General features: G+C 41.9%; 2 protein-coding genes across 15 annotated transcripts in view; one reads left to right on the forward strand and one right to left on the reverse strand.

Annotated features, from left to right (window-relative positions):
• The window catches only part of osp (myosin phosphatase Rho interacting protein outspread), a 600,580-nt gene that overhangs the window by 331,592 nt on the left and 251,018 nt on the right, over positions 1–17,970 (forward strand). For all 14 annotated transcript variants that reach the window (XM_076182079.1, XM_076182084.1, XM_076182083.1 and 11 more), the window contains 2 exons: positions 3,945–4,086; positions 4,584–4,730. In XM_076182079.1, the coding sequence (XP_076038194.1) occupies positions 3,945–4,086; positions 4,584–4,730 (289 nt within the window). The remainder of the gene's footprint in view (positions 1–3,944; positions 4,087–4,583; positions 4,731–17,970) is intronic.
• The window catches only part of LOC143023539 (uncharacterized), a 279,586-nt gene that overhangs the window by 108,643 nt on the left and 152,973 nt on the right, over positions 1–17,970 (reverse strand). The gene's annotated exons all lie outside the window — the stretch shown is intronic.

A 17,970-nucleotide genomic window follows, 5' to 3' on the forward strand; every position in this document is an offset into this window, starting at 1 on the left:
AGAGGAGTAGGAGAGGAACAGGAGGACTAATTGGTGAGGAACAGTGTGGATTTAGGACAGGTAGAGGTTGTGTAGATCAGATTTTTGTGGTAAGACATGTTAGAAAGCTAAAAGAAAGGGGAAGGATGTTTTTCGGGCTTTTATGGATCTGGAAAAGGCTTATGACAGGGTAGACAGGAAGGCACTGTGGGAGGTTTGCAAATATACGGGATAGGAGGAAAGCTTCTAGGAGCTATCAAGAGTTTTTATGAGAGTAGTAGAGCATGTGTCAGGGTTAGAAATGGAGAGAGTGAGTGGTTCGAGGTAAAGGTGGGACTTCATCAGGGATGCTTTATGTCACCCTGGCTGTTCAACTTATACATGGATGGGGTGGTGCAAGAGGTAAATGCAAGGGTGGTGGGTCAGGGATTGGAGATGGTTAACCCCTTCACTACGGGCCAAAATCTCGCGGGCAGCATTAGCTGCCAGACGTGCGATGTTGCGTCATAATACTTGCAATATAAAAAATAAAGTCACCGCTGTATTGCTTGTTCTCTCTTTCTCCCATGAATTTTGATAACCATAGAAAATATGATGAAGCCAGTTTACAGAGTATGGGGGTCACGCTGGTACAACTACAGTAAATATAATCAAGACGCCGACATCGGCATCCTTGCGTACCCACTTGCTCCTCATGACGCCTACGTAGGTGTCATCGTATCGATGGGGTTAAAGAAAATGGAGTAAATTGGGAGGTGAGCCAGCTGTTGTTTGCGGACAACACTGCGCTTGTGGCAGGATCAGAGGAGGGATTGAGGAAGTTGGTGACAGTTTGGGAGAGTGTGTGAAAGAAGAAAGCTGAAGATAAATGTGGGTAAAAGTAAGGTGATGAGATGTACAAGGGGTGAAAGTGACAGCAGACTGGAAGTGAGCATTAAGGGAGAGCGACTAGAGGAAGTGGAAAGTTTTAGATACTTGGGTGCAAATGTGGCGAGAAAAGGAGTGAAGGTGGAGGTAGAATGTAGATTGAGAGAAGTGAGTAAATGCCTTGGTGGATTAAAAAGTGTAATGAGGAATAGACATTTGGGAATGGATGCTAAGAGGAGACTGTATGAAGGAGTGATTGTGCCAACAGCACTGTATGGGGCAGAAACACGGAACATAAGAGAGGAAGAGAGAAGGAGTTTGAATGTGTTTGAGATGAGGTGTCTGAGAAGTATGATGGGGGTTACTAGGCTGCCAGACAGATTGTTTTTCATAACAAGGGAACAATCTGTCTGGCAATGGCGGCATATTATCGAGAACCAATGTCATATATGAATACCGTTGTACTACTGGGGACTGCGCACCCTTTGATTCTTCATACATTGGGTTCACGACATGCCAACTGAGTAGACGGTTGTCCCTACATTTACAACAAGGAGCAATTAAACAACACCACCACCAATATCACCAGGCTGTAATCGATAGGGAGACAATCGTGGATAACACTAGGATAGTTGCACACTGCCAAAATTAAGGAACTAAAAATGCTTGAAGCCATTCACATAAGGGAGAGAGCTCCAATTATTAACATTCAATGTACTGTAATATGATTTCTGCCATCCCGCTATTTAATTCTTCCACTAGATTTGAAGCCCAACAACAGCAACACCCACCTCCCTTTCCCCCTCCCCCTCCCACACCTCACCAACCCCATATGACCAGTGTGGTGCCCCAGTGAGAAGACCTATCTTACCTGACTCCCCCCCTCTCCCTCCTCCCCCTTCCCCTCCCCCTCCCCCTCCCCCTCCAAGACGAAGTGCCCGACTACGTAGCGGGTCACGACCCATCCTGCGTTTCCAAGTGGCCTATATTTGAACCCATGTTGTCTGTACATTATTGTCAATTGTGAATCATGTAGCTTTGAAAATTGTGACTTGTTTCTTGTAACTATTCTGAAGGTGACTCCCTGAAGTCGAAACGTCAAATTAAATATGGAAGACTATGGAAGGCTTGTATTTGCCCACCCTCCTGAAATGGGACCTACTGTGAGAAAAATTGAAAATCTCAGTAAGAAGATTAATCGGTGCCAAAATGCTGTTGTGTTTAACTCAGTGTGTATTAGTGAGAATCTGTGCCCTAAATATACAATATATATATATATAATATATATATATATATATATATATATGAATTCCTACATTAAAATTTTTATTTCTCTTCATTAGTATGTCTATTTAATATTGCACTCTTTGGCTTGGTTTGGAGACCAGGTGCCAGCCCTTCAGGGCTGTGAGTGTTGTGTTTTTGTGGCATCGGTGGTGGATCTTAGATTACTGCTTTCCTTCTTCTTGGGGTAGCACCATCCTCTCCCTGCCATCTCAATGCACAGCTCAGCTACTTGAAAATTGAACACTGCAACAAAAACTACAACAGCCCCACAGAAAGAACCCTCCCACACCTGGTAAGAAGTGCACTGACACACCTCCATTCAAGACATCATCAGCTAGTACCTACACTTAATAGGCCTGGTTACAGATTCAAACTCCTCTGGATGCAAACACCATATAGTGGACATGGAACACTTCATACCATGATGCCCCACAAAATTCCCAGACAACACAATTATTATATTTTCTTGGAGTGAACTGTAGACCTGCCAGAAGCCAGGGGAAATGGATTGATTAGTTGTTGTTGTCGTTCCCTAGACTGTCTGTCCGAGCAGTCCCGTCTCCCCAAGGAATGCTACAGCTGAAACTGGGTTTTCCCACAAATCCTTTATAGAGTGTATGTTGTGTTGTTTGCGTGCATGATTGTGTATAATGCAGTCTTCCATTATGTGTTGTATGGTATGGGGTGAAGTGTTACATCCTGGGCAGCTGTTCACAATGCGGTCATCCAGCCTCTTCTGGTAGCTTAGAAGTGCTGGGTGGTGGCCGCTCCGCAGTCTGGCCAAGTGGACTCTGTCCTTTCGTGGAAGAGAGGATTCAGAAGGGTGGATATCAGGGGGTCTGGCATGCAGCAGTGTATTGTCTTTCAGTGTGTTAATGGAGCGGTGAGTGATATGATTATGAATATGTTTCCGGAGGCTGGTATTTGGTGGCTGTGGAGGAAGAGAAGAGAGTATCTGTGTGTGATACAGGTCTTTGGGTGTTGTTTTAATGTTTTTTGGTGTGTGTGGGTGTTCTGCTATGTAGTGTAGCAGGTGTGATGTGTTTGTGGTGACTGCGGCAAGTGTTTGTGTGCCTCTCATGTCGAGGTGGTCCTTGACTTTGAGGACTTTTGTTTCATGGTGTAAATGGTCTGTAGGTGTTGTATTTGTGCAGCCTGTAATTGATTTTAGGGCTTTGTTTTGTATGATTTGAAGGGTGTTGTGGTGTCTCTCATTGAGATTAGGAGCCCATGCAGGACTCGCATAATTCAACACTGAGCGTATGCATTGTTTGTATGTTGTTATATTAGTTTCTTTGTTTTGTCCAAATGTCGTTCCAGTGATTGACTTAAGTGCGTTAAGTCTGGGTGTGCATTTGTTTTTTATGTTTGTGATGTGTTGTTTGAAAGACATGGATGTATCGTATGTTACACCAAGAATTTTCGGTGTGTTTGTGTATGGTATTAGAGTGTTGCTGATGTAGAGATGAGGTATGTATTTGTGTTCTATTGTCCAGTTGGTGAGAAGTGTTGCTGTAGATTTGGTTGGAGCTATTTTGAGTCTGTTTGTGATGAACCATGTGTTGAGTGTATCAAAGTATGGCTGGATTATTTCTGCAGCTTTGTGTTACGATGTGTGCATGTGATTGTTATGTCGTCTGTGTAGGAAGAGATTTGTATTTCTGAGGTGTCTGGTGTGGGTAAGTCATGCATGTATAGATTAAATAGTGATTAGTTAATTCAGATGGTTCATTTCCAGATACCATAGATTTCCTTCATCCACGTGTTCTTTTCAGTGCAGAAATATTAACTAGCCTTATTTTGTTCAACAGATCGGCGCAGAGTTCAGATAAGCATATTTCTGATGTGGAAATGGTGAAGGTTGCTTCACAGGTGATGGCAGAAAGATTTAAGGCACCAAGAGCAGACAGAAACCTCAAATTTGAAAAGGAGAGAATAGAACTTCTGAGACATGTTAGTTAAACATTTATCGTATTAGATGTGTTAATTCTGCAAAATGGACATCAAACCGGGCCATTTTCAAAACCTATTAACCTCTTGTCCTCCATTACAAGGTGCAGCCCTCAGGGTCTGATACTTGGTCTCTGTCTTTGAACTTTAGCTGTATTTCTTACACCTTTTCACATATAGAGAGCTAACAACTGGTGACTGCTCTCATCTCCCTACAACTTTCAGCTAGTGACATAGAAACTATCCCGTAATGATTCAACACAGAGAACAGTCCAAAGTTTCTTCCCAGAGGGATCTGCCAAAGGTTATGTGGACCATTTCCAGCCACTGCAGGTGTTCCATTTAGCAAAACACAAGGCAATGATTGATTGATTAAAACTTTACAAATGTTAAAAGCAAAGGCATTTTTATAAGTACAGTATTAGATTGATTGGTAAAATGAAATAGTAAACATGTCTGTATATGTATATTTATATTTTATCATTCTTTTTCTCTTTAAGATTGAAGCTTTGAGTGATGAAATTACTAGACTTCGTGAGACCTTAAAATCTGAGAAATCTGAGGTCTATAAATGGAAAGATTTAGTGAAAGAACTTCGCTCATTGCTGGATGGAAAAAATGAAGATATTGAGCAGAAAAGATCAGAGGTAATATTTTTTATTTTCATATGCAGTGCAGTTTGATATTTTTCATAGATTGGTGATAGTATGTTCTATGTGAAGGGTACAAAAAGGAACCAGTATTACTGGGGGAAAAATATGTTGCAGTTGTTACATGATTTAAGTAAAAGAGAATGAAGGGATGGGTGTATTTACTTCAGTATAATATATAGGATTGAAGTTATGCTCTTGAGGTCGTGTCTTTGTAGCTCCCATTGTGTTCTTGGCTTATACTATTTTTTCTAATTTGTTCCAGAAGTATAGACAATTGTATGGAAAGCTGTGATTCCTGATGTCTTTTAAACGATCTTTTTTATTTTCTTACTATGTCCTCTTGAGCATTAAGGGTGAGAGACTGGAGGAATTGGATTGTTTTAGATACTTGGGTGCAAATGTGGCAGGAAAGAGAGGAGGGGGATGGAGGTAGAATGTAAATTGAGAGAAGCGAGTAAATGCCTTGGTGGATTAAAAAGTGTAATGAGAAATAGACATCTGGGAATGGATGCTAAGAGGAGGTTATATTTTTTTACCTAGTTGTATTTACCTAGTTGTATTTTGCGGGAAGGGGAGCTATGCTCGTGTTGTCCCGCCTTTGTATCTTGCAGTGTCTAGTTTGTTTTTAAACTCATGAATGGTTTTTGCGCATACTATTTCATTGTCCAGTTTGTTCCAAGTGTCCAAAAATCTATGAGGAAAACTGTTTTTCTTCAGTTCTCTTCTATAGCTATGTTTTTTTATTTTCTTTCCATGTCCTCTTGTGTTTCTTTTGTCCCAGTTAAGTAAGTTCTCACTATCGAGTACCTCTGTGCCTTTCATGATTCTGTAGATGGTCAATAGGTCACCTCTCTCTCTTCTTTGCTCCAGTGTCGGTAACTCCAGTTTAGCCAATCTCTCTTTGTATGATAGGTTTGCAAGTGCAGGTGCCATTTTTGTAACTGCTCTTTGGATTCTTTCTATTTTCTTTATATTCTTTTTGGTACTGGGGGACCACAATGTCGCTGCATACTCTAATCTAGGCCTTATCAATGTAACCAATATTTTTTTCATCATGTCTTCGTCCAAGTATGTAAACGCCACTTTTATTGATCTTAGCAAATTGTAAGTCTCCCCGACAATTTTGTTAATCTGTATATCATAGGACAAGTCGTTCGTGATAATTACTCCCAAATCTTTTTCGGATCCTACTTTCTTTACTTCTTTGGTTCCAATTGTATATTTTCCTGATATTCTGTTTTTGCTTTTTCCAAACTCCATTATGCTACACTTCTTAGTATTAAAGTCCACTTCCCATTTCTGACTCCAGTTCCATACCCTATTTAGGTCTTCTTGCAGTGCTTCACAGTCCTCATCAGTTTCTATTTTCCTTAGCAGTTTGGCGTCATCGGCAAAGAAGCTCATGTAGCAGTTCACGTCCTCATCCATGTCATTCATATAGATAGCAAACATTATTGGTGCCAGCACAGATCCTTGCGGTACTCCACTGATCACCTCTTTCCAGTCTGAATATTTTTCTCTGAGCACTACTCTCATCTTTCTACCAGTCAGAAAGTCCTCTATCCATTTTAGTAGGTTTCCCTGTATTCCTCCTATGTGTTCCAGTTTTTTTTAGTAGTTTTCTGTGTGGTACTTTGTCAAAGGCTATTTGCAAGTCTATGAAGGAGTGATTGTGCCAACAGCACTGTACGGGGCAGAAACTTGGAACATAAGAGAGGAAGAGAGAAGGAGTTTGAATGTATTTGAGATGAAATGTCTGAGAAGTATGATAGGGGTTACTAGGCTAGATAGAGTGAGAAATGAGGTGGTGAGGAGAACAGAGGTGGAAAAGGGAGCTGGGAGATAGGGTTGATGAAAGAGTATTAGGATGGTTTGGACACATGGAAAGAATGAGTGAAGAAAGATTTGTAAAGGTGGTGTGGAAGGCAGAGGTGGAAGGAGTGAATATGAGGGGGTGTCCTAGGATGAGATGGATGGATGGGGTGAAAGGGGCATTACAAAAGAGAGGAATAAGAATAGAACACATTAATTGAGACAGATATTAAAGAATATGAGGGAATGGAGTCAGAGGTGTGAAGGGAAATTTAACATTAAGAAATGTGGTATAATGGAATTTGGAAAGAGCAAAAATAGAATATTGGGTTAATATAAAATTGGTACCAAGGAAGTCAAAAATATTCAACTCAGAAAGGGACCTGGGAGTGATTATCTCAAGTGATTTGACACCTGATAAACATGTTAATAAATTAGTTGGAGAGACTTTTAACTTATTAAGATCAATGAAAGTGGCCTTCAACTACATGGATGAAGAAATGGTAAAGAAAATAGTGGTTGCACTGATAAGACCTAAATTGGAGTATGCTGTGACACTGGGCACCTAGTACAAAAAAAAAAAAAAAAAAAAAATAGGAAATTAGAAAGAATTGGAAAAGTAGCAACAAAAATGGCCTCTAAACTCTCAAATTTGACATATGAACAAAGATTGGATAAATTACATCTATCAACCCTGGAACAGAGAAGAGAAAGAGGTGATTTGCTGACCATTTACAGAATTATGAAAGGGATGGAATTTCTTGATAGAGACAACTTATTAAAATGGGACAGAAGAAAAACAAGAGGACATGAGAAGCTAAAGAAGGACAATTACAGAAGAGATTTGAAAAAGAATAGCTTCCTACACAGAGTGATTGATGTCTGGAACAAACTAAACAGGGAAACAGTGAGTGCCAAAATTATACAAGATTTTAAGAACAAACTGGATGCGTAGAGATAAGAAAACAGGTCACTACCAGTATAACTCTTGTCCTGTAAAATACAACTAGGTAAATACAGATAGGTGAATACACAGCGGTTGAAGTAAGACATACTGAAAAACAAGCTCTGAACTGCTAAGCAACACTGCCGATGGGCAAATTTGGAACCAACCTTACCTAGTTGTTTACAAAAACAAGAAGGGAGAAATGTACTTTGAGTGACTTGACAATGTAACCGTCCTTGTATCTTTATTTTTTTTCATGGTCAGTCACTTAAAAAAAAATGGAAGGAAAAACAAAAATCAAAGGGACAAAGAACCAACAAAAAGATGCCTAGATGTAAGTAGGGTCGAATCACTGTATGGGGTAATCCCAAAAAGGACATGCGTGAACAGAACACCAAAGACATACTAAAGGTTTGAAAAAAAATTATTTTCTGGTTTTGACAGAGAGAGTGGTATTATGTATAGAGGGAAATGGAAAAGAGAACACACGTTGAAAAATATAATGGAAATAGGGAAATAAACAACTTTTTAGATGAAATAATTGAACTCAAAAGTGAATGTAATATTATGTACAAAGAAGTAGCCCTATTAAGAAGGGCCAATGAAGAAAATAACAGGGAAATAGGTGAGTTGAAAAAGGAACTAAATAGGATAAAGGGAGAAAAGAAAGATTGAAAAATGAAGATATGAATAGGAATGAGGCATTAAAGAAAGAGATGAAAGATCAAATGCAGGCAGTGACAGAGAAAGTGGAAGAAAAGTTCAAAGAAAATGACTTCCATGAAATAAACAGTGGAAAGTAGAACAGGAAAGTAAAAAATTATCTTTTAAAGAAATAGTGCAGCAACAGGTCAAGGAAAATTATAAGGAAACAGTAATCCAAATAATTAAAGAGAAAGGTAATTTGGTCAGGGACACATTGGATAAAAAAAGATGCATTGTAATCTATGGTATTAAAGAGAAACATGATGTTCCTAGGTATCAGAAAGAAAAAGAGGAAAAAGAGATCGCTAAAGAAATTGTGAAAGAGATTCAAGTGGAAGGACAAAGAATACATACATATACCAAGGCTTATCCCCCATACAAGGGAGGTAGCCAAAAAGACAAAAAGGCATAAAATCATTCCCACCCATTCCATCCGTAAATACACTCCACTCCCCTCCACCCTCCCTCTTATCTTAGCACCTCCTGGATGACGGGTCATCTCTGCACCCTGTCCACTGCCCTGGGTAAGAGGCAGTGTCGCAAGGTACAGCACATCCACAGCAAGGCCGCTTCGTTAAATCGGCGACCCCCCCTCTCTGTCCCCCCATGCATAAAATGAGAAGACGGGGAGAAATCCCTTCAGGCTGCGTCAAATTTTGCTCACTCATACTACCTCACCCCCCAACCCCCACCCATTCCACCTCATGCATCACAACATCATCCATATACAACCATTCTCCATTCACCCCTGTCTTCTGTCCTCTCCCGTCCTTCCTCAACAGACATTCCCCTCTTCCCCAAAGCCCCCCTCACCCCATCCATCCATCTCATCCTAGGATGCCCCCTTATGTTCACTCCCTCCACATTTGCCTTCCACACCTCTTTTACTAGTCTTTCTTCACTCATTCTTTCCATGTGTCCAAACCATCCTCATACTCTTTCATCAACCCTATCACCCAACTCCCTTTCCACCCCTGTTCTCCTCCTCACCTCCTCATTTCTCAGACACCTCATCTCAAACACATTCAAACTCCTCTCTTCCTCTCTTATGTTCCATGTTTCTGCCCCATACAGTGCTGTTGGCACAATCACTCCTTCATACAGTCTCATCTTAGCATCCATTCCCAAATGTCTATTCCTCATTACACTCTTCAATCCACCAAGGCATTTACTAACTTCTCTCAATCTACATTCTACCTCCACCTCCACTCCATCTATTCTTCCTGCCACATTTGTACCCAAGTATCTTAAACTATCCACCTCCTCCAGTCGCTTTCCCTTAATGCTCACTTCCAGTCTACTGCCACTTTCACCCCTTGTACATCTCATCACCTTACTTTTACCCACATTTATCTTCAGCTTTCTTCTTTCACACACACTCCCAAACTCTGCCACCAACTTCCTCAATCCCTCCTCCGATCCTGCCACAAGCGCAGTGTCGTCCGCAAACAACAGCTGGCTCACCTCCCACTTCTCTCCATTTTCTTTAACCATCTCCAATCCCTGACCCACGACCCTTGCACTACCCCATCCATGTATAAGTTGAACAGCCAGGGAGACATAACACATCCTAGCCGAAGTCCCACCTCTACCTCAAACCACTCACTCTCTCCATTTCTAATCCTGACACATGCTCTACTACTCTCGTAAAAACTCTTGACAGCTAGAAGCTTTCCTCCTATCCCATATATCTGCAAAACCTCCCACAGTGCCTTCCTGTCTACTCTATCGTAAGCCTTTTCCAGATCCATAAAAGCCCAAAAAACATCCTTCCCCTTTCCTATAGCTTTCTCAGATGTCTTACCACAAAAATCTGATCTATACAACCTCTACCTGTCCTAAATCCACACTGTTCCTCACCAAATACTCCCTCTGTTCCTCTCCTAATCCTCTCAACCAAGATCCTCCCATAAGCCTTCCCAACTACACTTAACAAGCTAATCCCTCTGAAACTACTACACTCACACTTGTCCCCTTTTCCCTTGTAAAGTGGAACTATACAGGCACTCCTCCAGCCGTCCGGCACTCTACCCTCTCTCCAGCAAACATTAAATAACCTCACCAGCTAGTCTACCATCACTGTATCTCCTTTTTTTAGACATTCTGCATGGCATCCATCCATACCAGGTGCCTTACCTGCTCTCATCATCTTAACAACTGCCTTCACTTCATCCTTCCTTATTTCTCCCGCATTATCCTCTCTCATCACGGTCATTTTCTTAGCACTTCCCACTGCAACTATCTTTCCCTCTCTATCTTCCATCACATTTAGCAACTCCCTAAAATATTCTGCCCATCTTCCCCTTACTGCCTTCTCTTCCATTATCATCTCTCCATCTGCACCTTTTACCATTTCTTCTCTACTTGATTCGCCTCCTCTTCCTCTCTTAATTTCTTTCCAAAACATCTTTTTATTACTTTCAAAATTTTCTGTCATACTCTTACCCATTTCACATTTGCTCTCCTCTTTGCCTCCTTTACCTTGTGCTTTACTTCTCTTTTCTTTTCATTGTTTCTCTCATATGACTCCCTCGTCCTATTTTGTAACCAAACTGTGAAAGCTTGCTTCTTCTCTTCTACAACCTTCTTTGTTTCCACATACCACCATTCACTACCCTTCCTTCTATTTCCTCCTATCCTTCTTGTTCCACACACCATCCTTGCACACTTTGTGACTCCCTCCTTGAACCATCCCCATTCCTCCTCCACTCCTAGCTCTACTCTATCCTTTACTCCTTCCCACTCCTCTCTCAGTTTCTTCTTTTACTCTTTCTCCTTTTCCTTTTCATTTAAAGAGTTCACCCAAAGCACCTCCCTACCTTTTGTCCTTTTCCTCTTTCTCCATCTATCCTCCACTTTCAACTTACCTTCCACCAAAAAATGATCTGATATTCCCCCACTCTCCCCTTAGTACATATACATCCTTAACTCTTCCTATTATACTCCTACCTACCACTACATAGTCCATTAACGCTTTATCTACCACCCTTCCATCCACCACCCTTTCCCATGTGTACTTATGCTTGACTTCCTTCCGAAACACTGTATTTGCTATCGTCAATTCTCTTTCCAGAGAATTCTCAACCATCAACTCTCCACTACGATTCTTTCCTGGAACTCCATATTTCCCAACCACTCCATCAATTGGACCATTTCCTACCCTAGCATTAAGGTCTCCCAGTGCTACTACATTGATGTTTCTCCCTAATCCCTCTATGCACTCATTTATATTTACCCAAAAAGCCTCCCCTTCTTCTACACTCTTCTCACTACCAGACCCATATGCACTTACAAAAACCCACATCTCCTTTCCCAGTTTCACCTTCATCCACATCATCCTCGAGGAAACCTCCTTCCACTCCACTACACGTTTACCTATCTCTTCACTTACTAGTATAGCCACCCCTTCTCTCCCTTGCCCTCTCTTCACTCCTGTGTACCTCCCAATTACACTCCCAAACTTACACTCGCCCTTCCCTTTCAACTTAGTTTCACTCAAAGCTAACACATCCATCTTTCTTCTCATAAACATACTACCTATCTCTTCCCTTTTACTCTCATCTGTACCACATCCACGCACATTAAAAGACCCAAACCTTAGGGTGTAGGTTGGAAAACTCCTAGACCCTCTTATGCCTTTACTTTTTTTAGGAATGTCCCCTGTGGGGCTACAGGGGGAAGGATGCCTGGTCCCAATCCCCGTCCCTTTCTTCTTGCTTCTTATGATCCAAGTGGAAATACTTGGTGGCAGTATTCTTTTGCCCCCACCACAGGGTAGGTAGGCGAAAAAGGAAATGAATATTCAGAGTAATTGTACAGGACAGTAATAAGAGGTTGGGGGACAGCATAATGGAGGGACAGTCATAGTATTAAAGTGTCATCATTTCTCTATGGACTGAGTTTTCCTCTATCAGACAAAATGATGTGTTGCTCTGGTCCATAGGGGCACCCCATATAGACCCTAAAGTATCAACTGCATGCTACTTTGCCACAATAACATGCAGCCAATAATCAGGTAGATAATCAAAAGAAAAACAATATAGGCCACAAAAAATAAAACATGGGTCACAAATGATTGTAGAGGAAGTACTATCTAGAACAACAAAACTAGCAAATAGTGAACAACAGAAGAATGTATGAATAAAAAGAGAAATGAGCCATGTGGAAAAAGATTTGGTTGAGGCATCTTTGTTAAGGGAAACATACTTGATTCTCAAGGTATCACAATTCTTATTATAAATATATCCCAACACCTTTCCCTCTTATTGCTAATGACTTCTTGTTCAAGAGAAGAGAGAACAGAACTATAGCTGCATGTCCACTCCCTGAGAGGTAAACCTCCATTAAGCATGATCTTATTATTCCTCTCAACCGTAGCAGGGAGTGAACTAAATTCATTGAAGGTGTAGATAAGATTGTCTACATTGAATTTATCTTGAGACAGTTTGAGAGTAAGTCTGCATGGAAAGATGATGTTGGATGATGAAGTTCAGTATAAAGAGAGAGCAGATGAAACTAAAATTAATAGTAGTATACCTGTAAGGAATATATTGGTTGTCAATTCTCTTAAAGAAACAGAACCTATTACAATCACCCTCATCCCTCAAAACGGATATGCGAGAAGGCTTTCATAATATCTGCTAAAATGACAAAATTGTTGGTTCTGAAGTACAACAAGAGAGGAAGTTGTTCATCAAATCAACTCCCAGGAATGCAGCCTCATTTAAAGAAGGGACCTTTCCTATTTTGAGAGAGCATTTCAAAACGGGTCTTATTTTAGAGGTGGCAAGATCATCGTTCTTGAGCACATGTCTATGGGGTATAAATATTTGGCCAGGGACTCATTTAGTAATGGGTTCAATAATGCCCAAGGCCTCTTGCTGATCAAACACAGCCTTGTACTCTTCCCTAAGGCCTTTGTCCCCAAGCTTATCATAGACCCTTTGAGCCACTGCCAAGGCCATCTTTAGATTTGAGGGAACAAGGTCCACCAAATCCCTTTTCAATGGAATCTTTACACAATAGTGATCCTTGAAGGACATGGACTGTATAAATGTATCAACCTCCAAAGCATCAATGTCGGGGGTTTGTTCTTTAAGGGAGATCAGACAGTCTGATAGAAAAATATTAATAAAAAAAAAAGTTTTTTATATATCGACTTGATATTTTTACAGTATAATCAAATTATTATTTTCCATATTCCATGAGCATTTGAAAAATGTATGTCCATCTCTTCATCTGTCAGTCGGTATGTCATTGATGATGTCACAAAAGTTTTCCGATCTTAAAACTTTACCTAGGCTAACTTGCTTTTGCATATAAAATCTCAAATACCATATAAACAGTGTGTAATTCTGTTTTTTCCTAAAATCTTAATAGATCAAGATGTACATAGGTCATAAAATGCATGACTTTGTGACGTCACACTGATAGCGTTTTTTTTCCAATAAAATTCCCTCTAGCGATATTATTTATCACTTTAATCATTTATCAAAACTTACACGAGAAAGGCACAAAATTCATGTGTTAGCATGGTAAGTTTGAAGAAATTTTGACTATTTTTCAAAATTTGCCAAATATTTGAAGCCATAAAATTTTTGTTTTGAGTAATCAGGCTTCAAAATTTTCAGTAAGATGTCTGAAGTTTTTAATACAACATACTTTGGTTTCAAATGTTATGACTGGAATTATTTTCTAATATAACATTCTAAAAATTTCTATATATAAATTATACTCAAAGTCTTTGTTTATAATGATATTTAAAATAGAAATAATCCTTTTTCACTTTAGTATCTGTTGAATGTTGCAATGGTGAGCCTTTTTTTTTCTCTCCTTTTCTGTGCCTTTATCAGCTTTTATGGGTAAAAGCCTCACTGCTGGGGTGCCGTCACAGTGTCAAATCATTGATAAGGGTTATTTTTTAATCAGCAATGGGCACCTTCCCTTATCACCAAACAAGTGAGTGCCACCCATTGCAAAAGGTTCATTTCATCAAAAAGCACAAATTTTTGCCTGAGTCTGTACGACAACTAAGAGAGAAAGATGCTAAATGCCACTAGATTTTCACACACAAAACAAAGGGAAATATCGAGAAAAAGGCACGCAGAAAAGAGCTGTATTTTGCCGCATGTAGGGTTCATTCTTGCATGTGGCTAATACGCCCATTGTCCCTTTAACCCCTTCCATACGGTGCCGCATACGTAGGCGGCATGAGGAGCAAGTGGATACGCGAGGCTGCCATATCGGTGTCTTGATTATATTTATTGTAGTTGCCCCTGCCTACTGACATACTCTCTAAACTGTCTTCATCACATTTTCTATGGTTATCAAAATTCACGGGTGAAAGAGAGAACGATCGATATAAGCGGTGACTATTTTTTATGATGCGAGTATTATTACGACACATCGTACGTCTGGCAGCTAATGCTGTCTGCGAGATTTTGGCCCGGAGTGAAGAGGTTAAACCTACTCAGCACATGTTAGCGAGCACCAATGGCTAAAATTAACTTTCCTACATATTTTTGAAGTGTTGGAATGTAAATCCATGCAATATGATTTTATTGGCTTTCCAGACCGTCAGATCCCCCTTAATGCCTATGGACTCTAAAGAATAAATATCATCAAGACCATACTCTACATTAGAGTTAACAAAAACTTCCTGCAGAGGATCTAATTGTAAACTTACTGGTTCCAAGCAGAAATTGACAAGTAACTTTTTCTTGCCTAACTTTTTGGGAGGAAAGAATTTAACTCCTTTTAGACTGAGTACAGGAAGTTCCCTTCTCAGTTTTCTTTAGAGAAATTCCACTGGCTTTCAAAGAAGAATTGCAGAAAATAAGAGAATCACCATTGTATTCCTCAATACAATTTAAAAAATCGACTCCAAGGTCAGATTCGGGATTGAAACCATCAGAATTTTGTACTTCAATAGAGGACATTTCAGAAACCCCTTTTATCATCCTTTTTATATAGAAAGGTTTCTCATTAGGAGGGATACATTAAACCCCAGTCCTGTATGAAGCAAATGAAAAAAGAACTGAGACTGAAAAGAATTTTTTTTTGGAGAATGGTAGACGTGAGGCTGAGAAAATGGTATATCAGGATAAAGGATACAAAGCAGACAGAAAAAACAAGAAAGGAAAAAATTAAAGTTAGCCTATACCAACATAAATGGAATGATTTCGGGACTGAATGAATGAAATGACTATCTGGCATTAGAAAAACCAGACAAAATGGGGTATTGGCTGCTTGTTATTGTGGCAAAGTAGCATGCAGTTGATACTTTAGGGTCTATATGGGGTGCCCCTACAGACCAGAGCCACACATCATTGTGTCTATGATAGAGGAAACTCTGTTCATAGAGAAATGATGACACTTTTATACTACGACTGTCCCTCCATTATGCTGTCCCCCAACCCCTTGCTGCTGTCCAGTACCATTTCTGTGAGTATTCATTTTCTGTGGTGGGGGAATTCCCTATGGTGAGGGAAAAGAATACTGCCACCAAGTATTTCCACTTGGATCGTAAGAGGTGAGAAGAAAGGGACGGGGATTGGGACTAGGCATCCTTCTCCTTGTAGCCCCACAGGGGACATTCCTAAAAGAAAAAGCAAAGGCATAAGAGGGTCTGGGAGTTTTCCAACCAGCACCATAAGGTTTGGGTCTTTTAATGTGTGTGGATGTGGTACAGATGAGAGTAAAAGGGAAGAGATAGGTAGTATGTTTGTGAGAAGAAAGATGGATGTGTTGGCTTTGAGTGAAACTAAGTTGAAAGGGAAGGGTGAGTGTAAGTTTGGGAGTGTAAGTGGGAGTGTAGCATTATGTGAATGTTACTTGCGCTTAGGTGCCGAGAGAGTGAAGGAGACTTTGGTGGCTTTATTCTGGTTAACCCAAGTGTCGACCTAGGCTGGGTCGACGCGGGCAGGGCTCGGAGCCCTGCCCTAAACCACAAAAGTGACCGCGAGCCTCGGGTCGGGCACTGCTGGGTACAAGTACAGAAAGGAACTGGCTGGGGACACCAAACCTGGCATCTTTATATAGGCCTCATGCGTACGTTAAAGTAGCACACGACCCACCCTTACCGAAACATGGCTCGGCAGGGCTTAGGTTGTGCTTTCAAGAGGATACAAATGCATGTAGTACAGGCGTACTATAGATTTAACCTACACACAATTAATATAAGGCCGAAGGCCAGCTACTTCTACACACAATATCCATTCCTGGTCCATCCCATTTCTGCAGCGGCGATGCTATAAGCCAAAATACCGCGTCGAGGCACATGTGGGGGGCTTGTCCACCACATTTACCCCCCTTCCCCTGCGAAGCGTGGAATCGTGATGTCCAAGCAGGGGGGGGGGGGCGTGGGTGACGTCAGTGGAAGGAGGAACCTGCGGAGGCGGCGCCAGCGGCGGCGGCGACTACGGGAACGGGAGAATTGGCCGTGAGCGACGTCAGTGGAAGCGAGAATTCCCTAAAGAGGGCGCAGACGACAGCGGTGGCTGCGGCGGGGGCTGCAGGAGTGGCCGTGAGCGACGTCAGTGGAAGTGACAACTCCCTAAAGAGGGCGCAGACGGCGGCAGCGGTGACTGCGGCGGGGGCTGTAGGAGTGGCCGTGAGTGACGTCAAGCGAAGAAGCGCTCGTAACGTCGAGCGGAGTTGCTCGTGGCATCCATCGGGGAGGCGGCCGTGAGTGACGTCAAGCGAAGAGGCGCTCGTGACGTCGAGCTGAGTTACTCGTGGCATCCATTGCGGAAGCGGCCGTGAGTGACGTCAAGCGAAGAGGCGCTCGTGACGTCGAGCTGTGTTGCTCGTGGCATCCATCGGGGAAGCGGCCGTGACGTCAAGCGAAGAGGCGGTCGTGACGTCGAGCGAGGAAGCGGTCGAGAGCGACGTCAGGCGAAGGGGCGGTCGTGCCGTCGAGCGATGAGGAGGTTGTAGCTGCGAAGGCTGTGATGATTGGCGGTGCGGTGGCTGCGACTGTGGTAGGGTTGAAGAACGTCCATGGAGTCACACAAGTTGTCGATGAACCAGATCAGAAGCGGCTGGGTGCAATCAAGTCCAAAAACTCCGGTGGTCACCAATTTAACATTTCGTGAATGTTACTTGTGCTTAGGTGCCGAGGGAGTGAAGGAGACTCGAGTGAGTTTGGTTGCTTTATTCTGGTTAGCGCGAGTGTCGACCTAGGCTGGGTCGACGCGGGCAGGGCGCAGAGCCCTGCCCTAAACCATAAAAGTGACCGCGCGCCTCGGGTCGGGCACTGCTGGTACAAGTACTGAAAGGAACTGGCTGGGGACACCAAACCTGGTATCTTTATATAGGCCTCATGCGTACGTTAAAGTAGCACACGACCCATCCTGACCGAAACATGGCTCGGCAGGGCTTAGGTTGTGCTTTCAAGAGGATACAAATGCATGTAGTACAGTCGTACTATAGACTTGTCCTACACACAATTAATATAAGGCCGAAGGCCAGCTTTTTCTACACACTCTATCCATTCCTGGTCCATCCCATTTCTGCAGCGGCGATGCTATAAGCCAAAATATCGCGTCGAAGCACATGTGGGGGGCTTGTCCACCACAGGAGGTTATCAGGAGTGAAGAGAGGGCAAGGGAGGGAAGGGGTGGCTATTCTAGTAAGTGAAGAGATAGGTAAATGTGTAGTGGAGTGGAAGGAGGTTTCCTCAAGGATAATGTGGAAGAAGGTGAAACTGGGAAAGGAGATGTGGGTCTTTGTAAGTGCATATGGGCCTGGCAGAGAGAAGAGCATAGAAGA

This window comes from Oratosquilla oratoria, unplaced genomic scaffold (genome assembly GCF_046742065.1).
Source record: "Oratosquilla oratoria isolate Oo_2021 unplaced genomic scaffold, ASM4674206v1 SCAFFOLD50, whole genome shotgun sequence".
Taxonomy (NCBI): Eukaryota; Metazoa; Arthropoda; class Malacostraca; order Stomatopoda; family Squillidae; genus Oratosquilla; species Oratosquilla oratoria.